The sequence below is a fragment of the Falco cherrug genome, chromosome 7 (assembly GCF_023634085.1).
Source record: "Falco cherrug isolate bFalChe1 chromosome 7, bFalChe1.pri, whole genome shotgun sequence".
Taxonomy (NCBI): domain Eukaryota; kingdom Metazoa; phylum Chordata; class Aves; order Falconiformes; family Falconidae; genus Falco; species Falco cherrug.
The window spans coordinates 36,739,725-36,753,724 of record NC_073703.1 but is presented as its reverse complement, the minus strand read 5'-3'; the positions used below and the strand labels follow the sequence as shown (position 1 = coordinate 36,753,724).

At 48.3% G+C, this 14,000-nt stretch overlaps 1 protein-coding gene across 1 annotated transcript in view; it reads left to right on the top strand.

Moving 5' to 3' along the window:
* The first annotated feature begins 7,737 nt into the window (after positions 1 to 7,737).
* The window catches only part of RCOR1 (REST corepressor 1), an 89,822-nt gene continuing 83,559 nt past the window's right edge, over positions 7,738 to 14,000 (top strand). Inside the window, exons 1-2 of the mRNA XM_055715943.1 lie at positions 7,738 to 7,975; positions 8,068 to 8,127. Of these exons, the coding sequence (XP_055571918.1) occupies positions 7,789 to 7,975; positions 8,068 to 8,127 (247 nt within the window). The 5' untranslated portion in view covers positions 7,738 to 7,788. The remainder of the gene's footprint in view (positions 7,976 to 8,067; positions 8,128 to 14,000) is intronic.

Here is a 14,000-nt window from a genome sequence, read left to right as displayed (position 1 = left end):
AAGCGAGTATTGTTCACATTTGCACAACAGGCTGTAACTGTTCCTTCTAAGTCATTATAGCCCATACAGAAATAATAATTTTCAAAATCACTATTGATACCACAGGCACAGAAACTGCAGGAGGCAGATGCCCGTGCTTGATATTAATCCAGAGTCTTCCAGTGCCTCTGAGCAGGTCTGGCTCAGTATAAACTCTAGATTTCCACTGATGTAAGCGAGAAGAGGAAGACCACCACAGCATAAAGATTTGGTCTAATGACAGAGAGTTTGGTGCAGGGTTCCTGGTGTCCTCAGCTGAATCCCAATGGTGGGAATGAATCTGTATTTGGTACTTTTGGAGTTTAGTAAAGGGTAGATAGGGATGTAGCTTTTTTTAAGTTGTGATTTTAAGAGGTACTAGGTCACGACATTTTCTAAAATTGTTTCTTTTAGTTGGTGATTAGTCCTTCACTTGATGCCAAACTGAGGTTTCATTGATTTTTTTCTTTTTTCCCTGGGTTTTCATGTGTTGCAGTTTTTCTTTAGACAGATAGCAATGAGGAACTAACTTTGATCTCTCTCTCCACCCCCTGAGATTGCTAGCATCTGAGATTTCCAGATTATATTTGGAATGCCAATTAAAGGTTGGCACTAAAGTCCTGATGAGCTGTGCTACGGCTTAGAGGTGTGTTCATGGAAACACTGGGCCTGAGCCTTCTTGTACTGGTTTTGCAACAAAGGGAATTTCCAGGGATTTCAGCAGAGCGATCCCCATGTACGTCAGAAGGATGCGAGTGAGCTGATTTTCTCCACTCCCACATGTGTGTATGGACATACCAAGATATGCATTTTGACTCTGATATAAAAGTTTGCTTGGATCTACAACTACGTGTTTTGAGGGAAATTTCAGATGATTTTCTAACAGTTCCCTTTCCTGTGAGAATGCCAGTGGTCAGAGGCCCTGTAGGATACCTCTGGCTGAAGTTCCCTGAGATCATCCTGTGTCATGGGATGAGACTGGGCTGCATGGTGGAGTAAAGGGGGCTGTGTCAGCAGAAAATCAGATGGGGGAATTTTTGGTGGGATTTCAGGAGCAAGCAGCTGCCTCTCAGCTGGACGTCTCTGCCCCATTGCTGGGATTACCACAGTAGCATCAAGGCAAGTGAAGAGGACCCCCAGGGAGGCAGGAGACCACCTGGGTGAGGGACTTTGCTGCAGGGTTTCTGTTGGGGGCTGGGACACCAGCATGCCTCCATGGGAGGGTGCAGGCAGGGGGCTGTCTGCCACGTTGCAAAGGTGGGACACCTCCCTCTGGGCTGCCTTTTCTGCTCCCACCAGTGGACTGCAGCAACACGGGCCACTGGAAAGCTGCGGAGGGTCTCGAATGGAGGAGTTGTCCTGCTGGATCTAGCTGATGCTTCTCATAGTCTGTTAGTCTTGCTGCTAGCAGCATCCTTCAAAGGTAATGACACAGTGCTGCGTGAGTAGGGGAAAGCTTCTTCCCTCACTCAAAAAATAAGAGATTGATTTAAACGCTGAAGTGCGAGGGGTTGTATGCCTTGCAGAGCTCTTCAAACTAATATCTACTGTTAACCCCCTGCATCTCTTAATGTACAGCATCCAATCTTTGTCCCATTAGGTTTTGTGACAAACCCCAAAGGGATTGTATGTATTTCTTGTTCAAAAATCTCCTGTGAGAAAAATTAAGTTTTTGGACTCCCAGTTGCCCTGAAAACAATGGCAGGTGTCTGCTGCGTCTCCAGCTCTCCTCACAGACTTTAGCATTGTGTGCTGATGGTGGAGAGAAGTGAAACAAAACAAGTTTATAAAAAGAGAATCGTTATCTTCCCAGGTAAGTGCTGTGCTAGCTGCAATCATCCCTACAATGAAGTGGCTCCCCAAAATGGCAATCTTTTTAACCCATCTGTTTTTTTGAGGAGCGATGAATCTCTGCACTTTGTGTTTCTTTTCTGATATGGAGATTTTCTACTTAAACACAGAACTGAGTGGAGCAAACCCATCGGTTATCCGAGGCTTTCTACTCTGATTTTGCTGCGTGCCTCTTCCTCATCCCCAGGAAGGAAAAGGTGCCTGACCCACCTCATACTGCTCACAGTGGTGTGTGCAGATGGGTGACTCCTGTCCCCTTCAGCTTCACGAGCTGTGAAATAGCTCCTGGCATGGATGCTGAAATAAACCCACTGGGGTCTGCGTTTGCACTTTGCTGGGATAGACAGGGTGTTCTCTGCAGCTCTGCCTGCGCTAAGACATTGTCTATTTGTCCCGATGCTCTCCCTGGCATCGCCAGCCTCTGCCTGTGCAGGGTTTCACTCCCACCCTCTCCTTCCCCCCAGGGCCAGCTCTTAGTGCCTCTCTGGGCCAGCCAGGAGCCCTGCTCCAGGGCAAGGTTGGGTTTCCTCTGCTGCTGTGGCTCCCCTGGTCCTGCCAGGCTCACCCCAGAGCTGCCAGCAGCCCTTCTCCTGCCTCTAGCCGCTGGTCCAGCCCCAGCTGCTTCCCTGCACCCTCTCACTCCCACCACTGTCCTCCCCATATTTTTTCCGCTGGCCTCCCACTCACTACAGGATATGAGCCATTCTCTCCAGTGGGAAATAAAAGTTTGGACTAAAATTTGCCATATTATTCCTTCTCTAAAAGCAGCTTTCAGGTTGAAAGGCTCCAAGGACAAGTTTCCAAAGGAGAGCAGAAGAGTTAGGGACAGATTTTTAAAGTCTTTCAGTTACATTAAAATGAAATTAGATGCCCCTTAGGACTTTTTCAGCAGAAGGGGGTGTTTTTGAAATTTGCATATGATGTCTGTTTACGTCTTCTAGGTATCCAAATGCTTCCAGAGACTTGAGGTTTGAACACCTAAGTCCCCTTGAAACCAAAGACAGCCAGGCATCAACTCCTTCCAAACTCCTGCCAAAATTTTGTCAAACTTGGAGCACAAAGTTCTAATGGAAGAGATTATAAACCCGATTTCTGCTCTGCTTTAGCAGGCAGCTTAGCACCAGGGAAAAAAACCACACCCATAGTGTTGACTGTATAAACATTTTGTTCAAAGGGTAACATTTTCCTGATTAATAGCCTTTCAGTATTAAGAACAATCAGTCTAGAGCATTATTAATTGTCCCTTCTACTACTCGTAACCAAATATATGTGTGTGCATATACATACATACATATATATATATACACTCATGTAAACACACAGGCACATTCTCACTGGGGTAAGCATTTCCAGTGTGTCTGATTTCAAGTAAAATACAATACACAGGGGGTGAGAGCTGCTTTTTACAACTCTGGCATATGGAAGGGGTGTTAGCTCTTGTAACCCTTTGTTGCAAGAACTGGCAGCCCCAGGGATGTGTGGCAAGCATTACTGCCCTGGTGAAAGGCACAAAATGCTCACCTGGGCAGGAAGGAGACCAAGAAAGAGGCAGAAGATGCTTTGCTTTTTGTCCAGGGAATGAAGGCTGCTCAGTTGTTGGGCGTCCCAGCTGCATTTCTATTTCATCTGTATTTTACTTGTGGGACTAACAGGGTTAATGACAACAGAAAGTTTTCATGTAAAAGTTGTAAAAAAGTTGCTTTTCCCTTGACAAGGATCACAAAATTTCAAGAAATTATTTAAAAAGACAATCTTGCCCGGTCCAACCTGTTAGGCTACAGCGAACACACAACAGTGACACCACCTTCATAAGGAAAAGACTTCCCTCCCCCCGCTTTTGCTCTCATGTCTAAACAGCTGAACAGGTTAACTATTACATCTACAGTAATGTCCAGAGGTTGTCCAGAGGTTGCAGTCAAGCTCAGGGGCCCTACCCATCCTTGCTTTATGTGACTCAGTCAGCTACAGATTGTCTATGAAGCTCCTCCTGATGCTACACACGGCTTGATGGGCCTGGGCAGGACATACAGGTGTGCGCAGTCACGTGCAGGATCACAGCTTAATGTGTCTAAATGAAGTATTGATCCAGGTAAACAAGAGCCTGTACCCAGCAGAGTCTTAGTGTTCATGGGCTTTCCCCTTCATCTGTCCCACCTTAAAAACAATGAAATTTTAACATTGGGTTTCTCCAGGGTGAGTGGCATGAGCCGGAGGAGTAGAATTTGTTGCTCTCTTGGCATTTGCCGTAGTCAGAGGCTGCAAAAAGTGCATTCACTGTTGCTGCCGAAAAAGAAAACACAATTCTGTATTTTGTGTATGATCTCTGTGTACACACTCGCCTACACTCTGCCAAGAGTTTTCTTTACGGCCAGAAAAGAATTTTTCCAAGTTTCCTCCAAAATCTGTAGTGCTGTGTCGGGACACTTTCAAAACTTCAGGCTTTTAGCCTAAGTGGAAAGAAACCAAACGCCACTGTTAAGGAAGGAAAAACAAACACAAAACCTTTTCTCAGTGGTTAGAAACAAAAAGCTCCATCGGCGTCAAAGTGTTACACAGTCCAGCCTCATGAGTTTCTGCAGGGAAATCCTGAAAAGAAACAGCCGTGCTGGGGGTGAAAGGGGCGTTGTTAGCCTGGGACAACAGCTGTGACAGGTGCAAACTGGCTGTGACAGTGACAGCCCCGAGACTTCCTGCTCTGGGGACACGCATGCATGACCAGCGCACACGCATGCACCTCTCGGCACCCAGGGGAGAAGGGACCGATCTGCTCCTGTTCCTGAGCATCTCCCCATCTTCTGTCGGGGAAAAGGAGCAGCCAGGTGAGCGGACGGGAGCGGCCACACGTGGCTCACTGTCCCACGGGTGTTCTGTGGTGACGCTGCCAAGCAAAGGTGGGGTGGCAAGGGGATGCCATCCTCTTAGGTGCCTCCAGCCCCCTCCTCACCCCTGCTCCTGGGAGGGCAGGGCTGGGGCCACAGCTTTAGGAAAGGCCAACAGTTGTGAAGTGTCGGCAGTAAATGTCATTTTCAAGTTTAAAAGCGTGAAATCGTGTTATAAATATTTTAGATGATTGACTTAGGCCCCGGGATTAAAACCTGAGTGGGTAATGGCTATGAAGAGAGGAGGAGGGAGGAGTGGAAGTGAAAGAGGACCAGAATTAGGCCCCAGTTTGCAAAGCCGTACACGTGTCTCAGTGTAAGCACATCCGTGGTCTCAGGTTCAAGTTGGATACTCAGGTGTGCATCAGCCTTACCCTTGGGTGAGAGTTTCTCCCATGTCATCACCCCCTTGCCCCCACAGGTCTGGGACCTGCAAAGCAGACGGTAAAACCTTTTGAATTTCACTCAAGTTCATTTCTAAATGAAAAATTGGCTGTTTCCTTCCTGCCCTTGCATTTCTGGAGTAGAAATATTGGAGTATAGTGAAGTTTGGTAAAGAGCACCCTGCCACATTTGCATTCCTGTCTCTCATGAAAATGTGTTTGTTTTATGCTGAAGAACCAATACACTTCTTGCTGGGAAATACTTGTGGCTGTCAGTACAGTACCGGGGTTTAAAAGCATCGCTACTTATTCCCCTGATTTAGAACTAATATTTTTTTAGAACTAATATTTTTAAAGAGCACGGGATCAAAAGTCACTGTCATAACACGTATTTTGTGAGCTAGAAGAAGTTATTTTTATATAGTGTAAATAAACCTTTTTTTTTATTTATTTGGTACTTTAAATAAATAACTGTGGCAAGTAAATGTTCACAGGTACATGCAGGTGCACATGAAGAAAACTGCTTATGCATCTGTCAGTACATAAACACAACACATATACCCAGTACAGAGGAGAAAATAAAAATTGCAAAGAGGTCAGTATACTGAAAGAAATTTCAGAAAGGTATTTCTTCCCCTAATTTAACGGGGTAAATGGTGCACGAAAATTAAGGAGGAGCCTTTCCAAACTACCACCTAAAAGTGGAATAATCTTGATAATCTTAAAAGTACAATATAGAGAGGGAGCGGTGAGGCCAGCGCCAGAGCCCGCAGCGTCTCCCTCGGCAGCTCTTCCCCCTCGCCCTGTGCAAATTCTCCTGGATTAAAATGGCAGAGGGAGGAGGGGAGTGGCCGGGGACAGTTCGTCTGATATGAGATAACCGCTGCTAGTCAAATTGCACTTTTAATTGCACGGGCCAATAAAAAAGAAAAACTTGCTACAGAAGTTCATTTGAATGAAAATGGAAGACACACCCCACGAGCTGCTTGCCATGGCTGTGCATTGTTTGCCCTCACCCTGCCGTACAGCCCGAGTGGCGAATAAAAGCGAACAGTTCGTACACTTTTGTTGCCCGTTTCTGTCAGGCCGGCTCAGGACACCCCCCCGCCCCCGTTTTCGCCCCAAAGCACACAGGGGTTGCCGACCGGAGCCTCGTGTGACGACGAAAGGAAAAGTGGTCTCGCTTCCCCTTTTGTTTCCTTCCCTCGCCCCCCGCCCCGGCTCCGTCCCCGTTTCTGGGAGCGCTGCGGGGGGCGGCCCGGGGAAGGCACCGAGGCGCGGGGCGATGCCGCCCCCGCCGCCACAGCCCGGCCGTCGGACGGCGCCATGCGGGGAGGGGTCCCGTGCCCCGCCGGGCTGCGCAGGCTGAGGGGGCTCCCCGCGGCCCGAGCCCCCCGCCGCCGAGGTGGCAGGGCGGCCAGGCGCCCGGCTGGCGAGGCGTGAGCCGGGAAGCTCGGGGGCGCCGCGCACGCCGGGCCCCAGCAGCGGATCTCGGCTCGGCAGAAGAGCCCCGGGGAGCGGCGGGGCGCTCGGGAGTTACGGAGCGGACCCCTGGCGCCCACCGCCGCGGCCGGGGCAGCAGTGGCGCCCTGTGACGGTGACGAGACGCCCCGGCGGGCGGCTCCGCCGCTGGGGGAAAGCCGGCAGCACCCTGCTGATGGGCCTGATCCTGCTCCGGGGTGCGGGGGGGCTGCTCCCCGGCTGGCTGCCCTCGTCCCTTCAGGGCTCCGCTCCCCCAGAGGGGGAGTCCCCCGGCCCCGACACCGTCCCATACCCGCAGCGCCGCTTCCGGCCGGGCCGACCCCGCTCTACCTCAGGCCACCCCTGTTCGCTGCGTGTATCTGTGTCCGTGTCCCCGTCCCCCTCCACCCCCGGGAGAGACTCTTCCCCTCCGCGCCGCTGCTGCAGGCGGCCGTTCCGACTGAACCGGGCACAGACACCGAGCACCCCCGACCCGGCCCAGCTCAACGGCCCACGGGCAACGGGGGCTTTGTATGGAATCCCATTCAAACCACGCCGTAACCTTCCGCCTCGGGGGGAGAAGGAGGGGGGAAAAGTAGTCCCTCGCCACCCTCCTCCCGTTGCTGAGTTCACAGTGGGGCGGAGGACCCCACTGCCGCCCCCGCCGCGGGCCGGGCCGAGCCAGGGGGCGCCGCTCCGGCGGGGGTGAGCGAACCCGCCTCTCCCCCTCTCCGCCCCGGCGCAGCCCTCCGAGGAGAGGTATCGCTGGGCGGAGAGATCGCGGAGCCCTCACACGTACGGCCCGGCGATACGCCTCCACCTAACCCAGCAAACGGAAGCGCCGGGCCGCCACGATGGACAGGAAACGCCGTCCAATGGGCAGGCGGCCTGGCCTCCCAAAATGTAGGTTTAGCCAATGCGGAGGGGTAGGAGCTGGGGGAGGCGGGGCCTACCGCAGGCAGCAGCGCAGGTTGAACGGAGTCCCAGCGCAGGGCTGGGATGAGCCTCAAAGTTAGGGGCGATCGTGGTGGGGGATGTAGCAGCGCCGCTGCCGCCGCGCACCGGCCCGGCCCGCCCCGGCTCCCGCCCGCCCTCGGCGCCTCCCCCAGCCCCCCCCCCCCGCAGTTTTTAAACTCTGACCCCCCCCCCCCCCCCCCTCCTTTCCTTCTTCTCCACACCCCCCCTTCCTCCCCTAAATGCCAGCCATGATCGAGAAGGGCCCGGAGGTCTCGGGGAAACGGCGGGGCAGGAACCACAACGCCGCCGGCGCGAATAATAACAACAACGGCGGTAGCAAAAGTTTATCCGCCGCCCCCAACGGCAACAGCAGCGGCAACTCCTGGGAGGAGGGTAGCTCGGGGTCCTCCAGCGATGAGGAGCACGGTGAGGAGCGGGGGGGCGGCGTGTGTGGGAGCTGGGGGGGCAGGGGCCGGGCGGGCCCACGCGGGTAACGCTTCTCCCTCTGCCTCCCTCAGCTGGCGGCGGCATGAGGGTCGGGCCGCAGTACCAGGCGGTGGTCCCCGATTTCGACCCCGGTAAGTCTTTATTTATTTCTTTTTTAGGGGGCACGAATACATCTCCCCCCCCCCACCCCTTTGGACTTCCCACCGATGAGCGGAGCCGGGGGGGGTACTCTGCTCATGGGGGGTGGGTGTGGGTGTGTGCCCGAAAATAATCCCCCCTAATTCCGGCCCCAAACACCCGGAGCGGGAGCAAGGACCCCCTCTTCCCCCCACCCCCCGGCTGATAAAAGAAGTCTCGATGCTTTCCAGAGGGCGCTTTGCAGGCAGGGAGGAACAGGGAAGCTGGCAGGGCTAGAGGAGGCAGGAGATGGCAGTTGGGTGGTTTTTTTTTCTTTCTTTCTTTTTTTTACCCCCCTCCTGGACTTGTCTGTCTGTGGGCTTGGTGGCAGCGGTGGAACTAGAAGATATCAAGTTGTAAATATAATTTTTTCGAAGGTATTTAGAAGGGGCTTGGGTTTGTATTTTAATTTTCTCTCTTCCTAAGAAGCTACTCACTTCCCCCCTCAAAAAAAAAATAAATGTTTCACATTCCAGCTATTCTGCTGCGGTTCTTTGTAAGCTAATTTAAAGTGGTATGGAAGCAAATTTTGAGCAAACAAAGGAATTGGGGCTGTGCTGAAAGGCAGGTGCTGGAAGCACGTTAGTACTGATGTATCTCTGTGTATAGAAAGACAGGCTGTTGACCTCCTTAGTTTGAAATCTAAGCATTTCTATTTTTTTTTGTTTTGTTCCTTTGTAAGTGGAGGGTGAAGCTAGCAAAAACCCTCCTCTTGTCTGGAGAGCCTAGCGTTTGGAGTTGTCCCTTTGCCCAGCCCAAACTTAATTGAATCCTCCGCACCTCTTGCCTTAAAACAAAAAGAATGGTGTGGAAAGCCACAGTGTCTCCTTATTGAATCATCCTGAGAGTTACTATTGTGTGGATTTACGAAAAAGGCTTCTCATGGATCATCTTCAGGCTGTGCACTAATGTGTTGGATGCTTTTTTTTAATTATTAAATACATATGTTTGTTAACTGTTAAGGTGTCGAGCACGAGGGTGAAGAGGATATTTTTTTTTCCCTTAAGTTCATTATTACTTGTAGGTATTTACGGATTCATTTTCCTCCACTCCTCCCCCCCCCTTCATTTTGTGACAAAATAAGATACAAGGTCTTGGCACATAGGAACTCCATTTCTTGGTTGACCAGGAGGAAGGGAGGGGGGTGAGGGGAGGAGGTGGAGAAGAAGAAAAAGGCAAGGGGGAGAGCTGTTAGTTAGGCAGCAGTTGACACTATTTTTCAATCTGTAGGTCAAATGCAACATTTCTGTAACACAATGTGCATCACACTGGCTATTAGCCAGGTATCACAACAATACTTGGGCTTTTCGGTCACCCCTGTGAATTACCTCTTTTGTGCAATTCATTTCTCTAACATAATAGATGGAGGGGAAAAAATACTATATGCCCCTTCCTCACTATTATGTGCTTAGTTATACATTGTTCTGGTTTTAACTTATAGATGCACAGTGACCTATACAAAGGTTATTGCTTTTTGTACTGTGTGGAATGGAAGGGGTGGGGGGAAGTATGTGATGTAGGGAAGATTTTTTTTCTGAGTAACATATACCCTAACACGGCATCAGCAAGCACCCTTGAGTACACGGTGTAATACAGCTTTTGATAAATTCACTTGAAGTATATGATCAGTCTTCTGATGACCTGAATGGGCATTGGATCCTCATTTACTGATCTATTATTTTCTCCCCACCTCCCCCCCCCCCAAAAAAAAAAAAAAAACCCCAAACAAACAAAAACTTTATAGTTAACAAGTTTGAGGTGAACTTTGTCTGCTTGTGTATTGAAGAGTTGGTTTCCTAGCCTCTGGAATTACTCGGGAATGGTTTTGCAATGCAACGTTGTTTCCTGAATTTTGTGATCTTTTCTCAGTCCTAAAGGCTAAATAACCATGTTGTGTTTATTTGTTATGCTTCTTTTGTTCCCTTCTTTAAGAAAGAAAACCCTAAATAAGCCTAACACCCTGCACTAAGACCTTTTGACCGAAACTGTTATATTACCAGTGAGACAGGACAATTTCAAAGTTGAATTGATGAAATAGTGTTATCAGAGCGCACAGATGCTGTGTCTGTTTCTCACTAGAAATTTTAGGGATGGTTGACCAAAGGGTCCTAAAGCTTGAAGGTTGCTTGGTGTCGAGTTGCAGAGGCTTTCACCTTCAGATTAGCTGGCTGGTAAAATGTAAAGGGCTCACGCTGCTCTAGCTGTGTCTAAGGGGAAAATGGCACAGACTAGGCCTTGTATGTCTTACCTCTTTTTTTTTAGCTTAATGTTCAGTTATACCTTGAGTTTAGCGGAGATATCTGTAACTGCTGATTCTTACATCAGCGTTCTTGTGTGGGTGTTCTTCTGTCCCTATGCATAGGGCAGAGAAAACATTTCATTTTGTTTCACTTCTCAGCCACATGCAGTCTGTAGCAAAGAGCAATAAAATCAGGAAAGCTTTTCTGAAATCCTTTTCTGTGAGACTACGGGACAAAGGAGAGGTAGAGCAAGGCAGTGGTGTGATGCTATTCTAGGTTTCATGAATTAAATAGCCGGAGAAGAGCAAAAAAAGTACCATATGGTACGGCCTGAAAGTGAAGAGAGTGTCTTCTCAAGATCTCATAGGTTTGGGGAGGGAAGGGACCTCAGCGCCTTTCTGTTTGCATGGAAGGGGGATAGGGAGTGAGAGAGTGCTCGTGTCTCCCTTGTTTGAATAGAGCGTGAGGAAAATGGTTAAAGGTTGTGCTTTGGTTTTGCTTCATCCTTATAACCAGAAAATAACAAGTTCTCATTCTGGATTAAAATACCTTGGTGCAAGTTTTTGATACTCCTTGTGGCTAAAACTTGCTGTGATGGTGACCGAGGAAGGGCATGATGTGATTTGGACTGTAAAAATGCTTGTGGCTGGAAAGCTCTGTAGGAAGTAGTCCTTACTTGCAGTTCCTTTAGTGAATCTCTCTATGGTGGCAAGGCCTATTCCATGGGCTGGCAGAGCCTATAGGTTCTTTGCCAAAGTTAATGTTCCTGTCTTGCTTGCCTATCCCAGTCTCCCCTTACTTTGGGAAAGATTTTGCTGCATTGATCCCACTTATTTTATCCTCTCAAAAACTTATATTATTGGTATAGTACTTACACCTCTATTATTTGTATAATAAGAATATTTGTACAGTAAAGGCAAGGCTTTTGCAGAGGCAGTGTGTTTATTAAATAAGCCAAAACTTTTTTGGGCTGAAAATCCCATGCCAGAGCTCACTAGAATCAGTAAAACTTGCACTTCAGCTGTGTTTCACTGTTTGGCCTTTATTTCACAGATGTGATGTGAAAAATTGCTATTGTCTCTCCTATTTTTCTCTTATTAGAGCTCAGAGTCAAATATTTGCCAGCTGAAAATTCTGTGTGTTAAACTAAAGGCTGGTATTGGTAGGTCAGCATTTCTTGCGAGTTCTTGGTCTGAGATGTTGAGGGTTTTGAAGAGGGAAAACTATTATGGTTCTTTTAATCCATACAAATGAAACTCACATGTCCTGTTAATGAAAAAACTCAGTGGAAGGAAACATTGCATATCCTAAAGCTAAATAAAAATCTTTCATATGGCAAAGCGCTGATACTGTGCTTGACCATTTTACTTGTTTATTAATTTACGCTATTGGAACATTGAAAATAGGAGCAAGAAAACATTAGTGAGTACTTTAACACGGCCAGTGAATTTAAGTAAAGATGAAAGCTTCTGTAATTTTGAGAAGTGTTAAATAACTCCCTCCGGAGAACGGTGTCTCCTGGATTTTGACATGTAGTGAAGGCAGATGAGCTTTTTTTTCCTCTCTTGTAGCACTACAGCTTTAGATTCCCTCATTAGCTGCAATGGCAGTAAAAATACAAGCCGTATCTTGTACCTTTGAACATCAATTGTGTTGGTCATCTTTGGAAAGCATCTTCCGAAGCTATTTCCAGTGGAAACGAGCGAAAGCTGGTTTGACTCAATAGTGTCTTGTAGAGATCCAAATTTGGGATGTGTGTAAATTGGGAGGCTTCAATCCCTTGTTAGCAACGCTGCTCTCTTCCCAGTATTTTGTTGTTGAACTGTAACAATTGTAACTGTTGTGAAGTAGAAATGGTGGAAGGAAATACTTTGTAGTGCTTCTACTTCTAGGTGCAGGAAAGTCTACTGGAAGGTGCTTGCTGCTGGAGTGTAACTAATCCTTGAGGAGCTTGTTCGCTACTCCACAGTTAGCTGTACTCTTGTGTGCTCCTGCACAAACACTTGATATTCCCTGAACCACTTTAGTGGCCAAGACTGTGTTGTTTCACCGTTACAAAAAACAAAGGGGGAGGAGTATGGGAAGAAACCAACAACCCTTTTCAGTGTAGTCAGAAACTCTGTCAGTGTAGTTGTATCTAAGAAGGGGTAAAAATACACATATATAAAAAATATATGTATAGTCATGGCTGTCTCTGATCTGAAATGCCTAACGGCGAAGTGGTGGTGTGGCTGTGCCCTAGGGGAGGAAGCTGGTGAATCCATCCAACTCTGTAAAAAGTGCACCCATCCTCTGTCTATTTAAGATTAAAGGTGAAAGTATAATAATGGAATAGCCACTGAGTGGCTGATTCCCCTAGAACAGCTGTCTTTCTTTGGTGATTGTAAAGGCCAGATTTCATTAGGTTATATCTTCAACTATGAAGCGCCTATTGGTCTACATGATGGGGACTGTAACCCTTTAACAAAAGGTTGTTAAAAGCCCCCTTAGGACTTGCACTTGGTAAGTGCAGCTCCCAGCCAGCTTGTTCTGTTTCTTTGCTTGCAGATAGTCCTGCTCGTAACAGTCCTAGTAGTTTGTGAATAGTCTGAATACCCAAGGACTGTAAGAGAAAATGGTATTTAGATGAATGGACTTGTCAGAAAGGGGGTGGGGAGAAAACTGTGCTCTCCAGGTGAGACTTTGGGATCTCCATCTGAGCAAGTGGAAAAGTCAAAACCAAGCTCCTGAAAATGGAAATACTGGTATCCTGGAAAGCTATCTCATCTTCTCAAATGACTTTGCCTTAAACACTACAGGCAGGAAGGAACTTGGTGCAAGTGTCTCTTTGGAAAAGAAGGGAGAGTTACGAGAAGGTTTGATCTAATCAGAAATACCAAACCATAATATACTAATGCCCAGTGTGTTTGGGCTGACAGAGACTGCCTGGTATCTTGATAAACCAGGTGTCCTTTCACTGTTGTTTGAGGAGATGTGCATCGTCCCCTACATGAGTTTTTCCTCAGGTGGTGGAAAATCAAGGTACTGTGGGTTTTCTCTTAAACTTTTGGGTGGGAGAAGAGGAGTTTTCCCCTAGTTGATCTGCTTAGCCCTTTATTCCCTTGTGGGCTATATGTTTCTTGTCTTCCTTCTTCCAGAAGTCCAAGCCTCTCTGTATGTGGTATACTTAAGAGCAGATGAGGAAGTCCTCCACAGGCGCTCCACCAAAAGCTGTTGCCCAAACCTTGTTTTTTCAGCTGTCTCAACCCCATAGGCATTTAGGTACAGTTGAAGGGAGTTCTTAAGGCCAGGCCTGGTCCCCAGCAGCCCTGGAGAAGGGGGAGATGACTGCTGCCACCTCCTTACTGTGCTGGCAACTCTGCTGGTGTGTGGTGAATCTCAGTCTCGTCTTGTTCCTTGACTGGTACATGCTGCTGGTCTAGTCACTATGGCAGGAGAGTGTGCAGTCCCACTACTACATTACAAGAATGAAGCTGACTTCTGGATGCCGGCAGGTTAGCTTATTCTCTGTTTCTTAAATCCACCCTGGAGAAAATAGTAGTGCCCAAGTTGGAGACTTTGTTATCCGTATCTCTGGCACCTCAGCA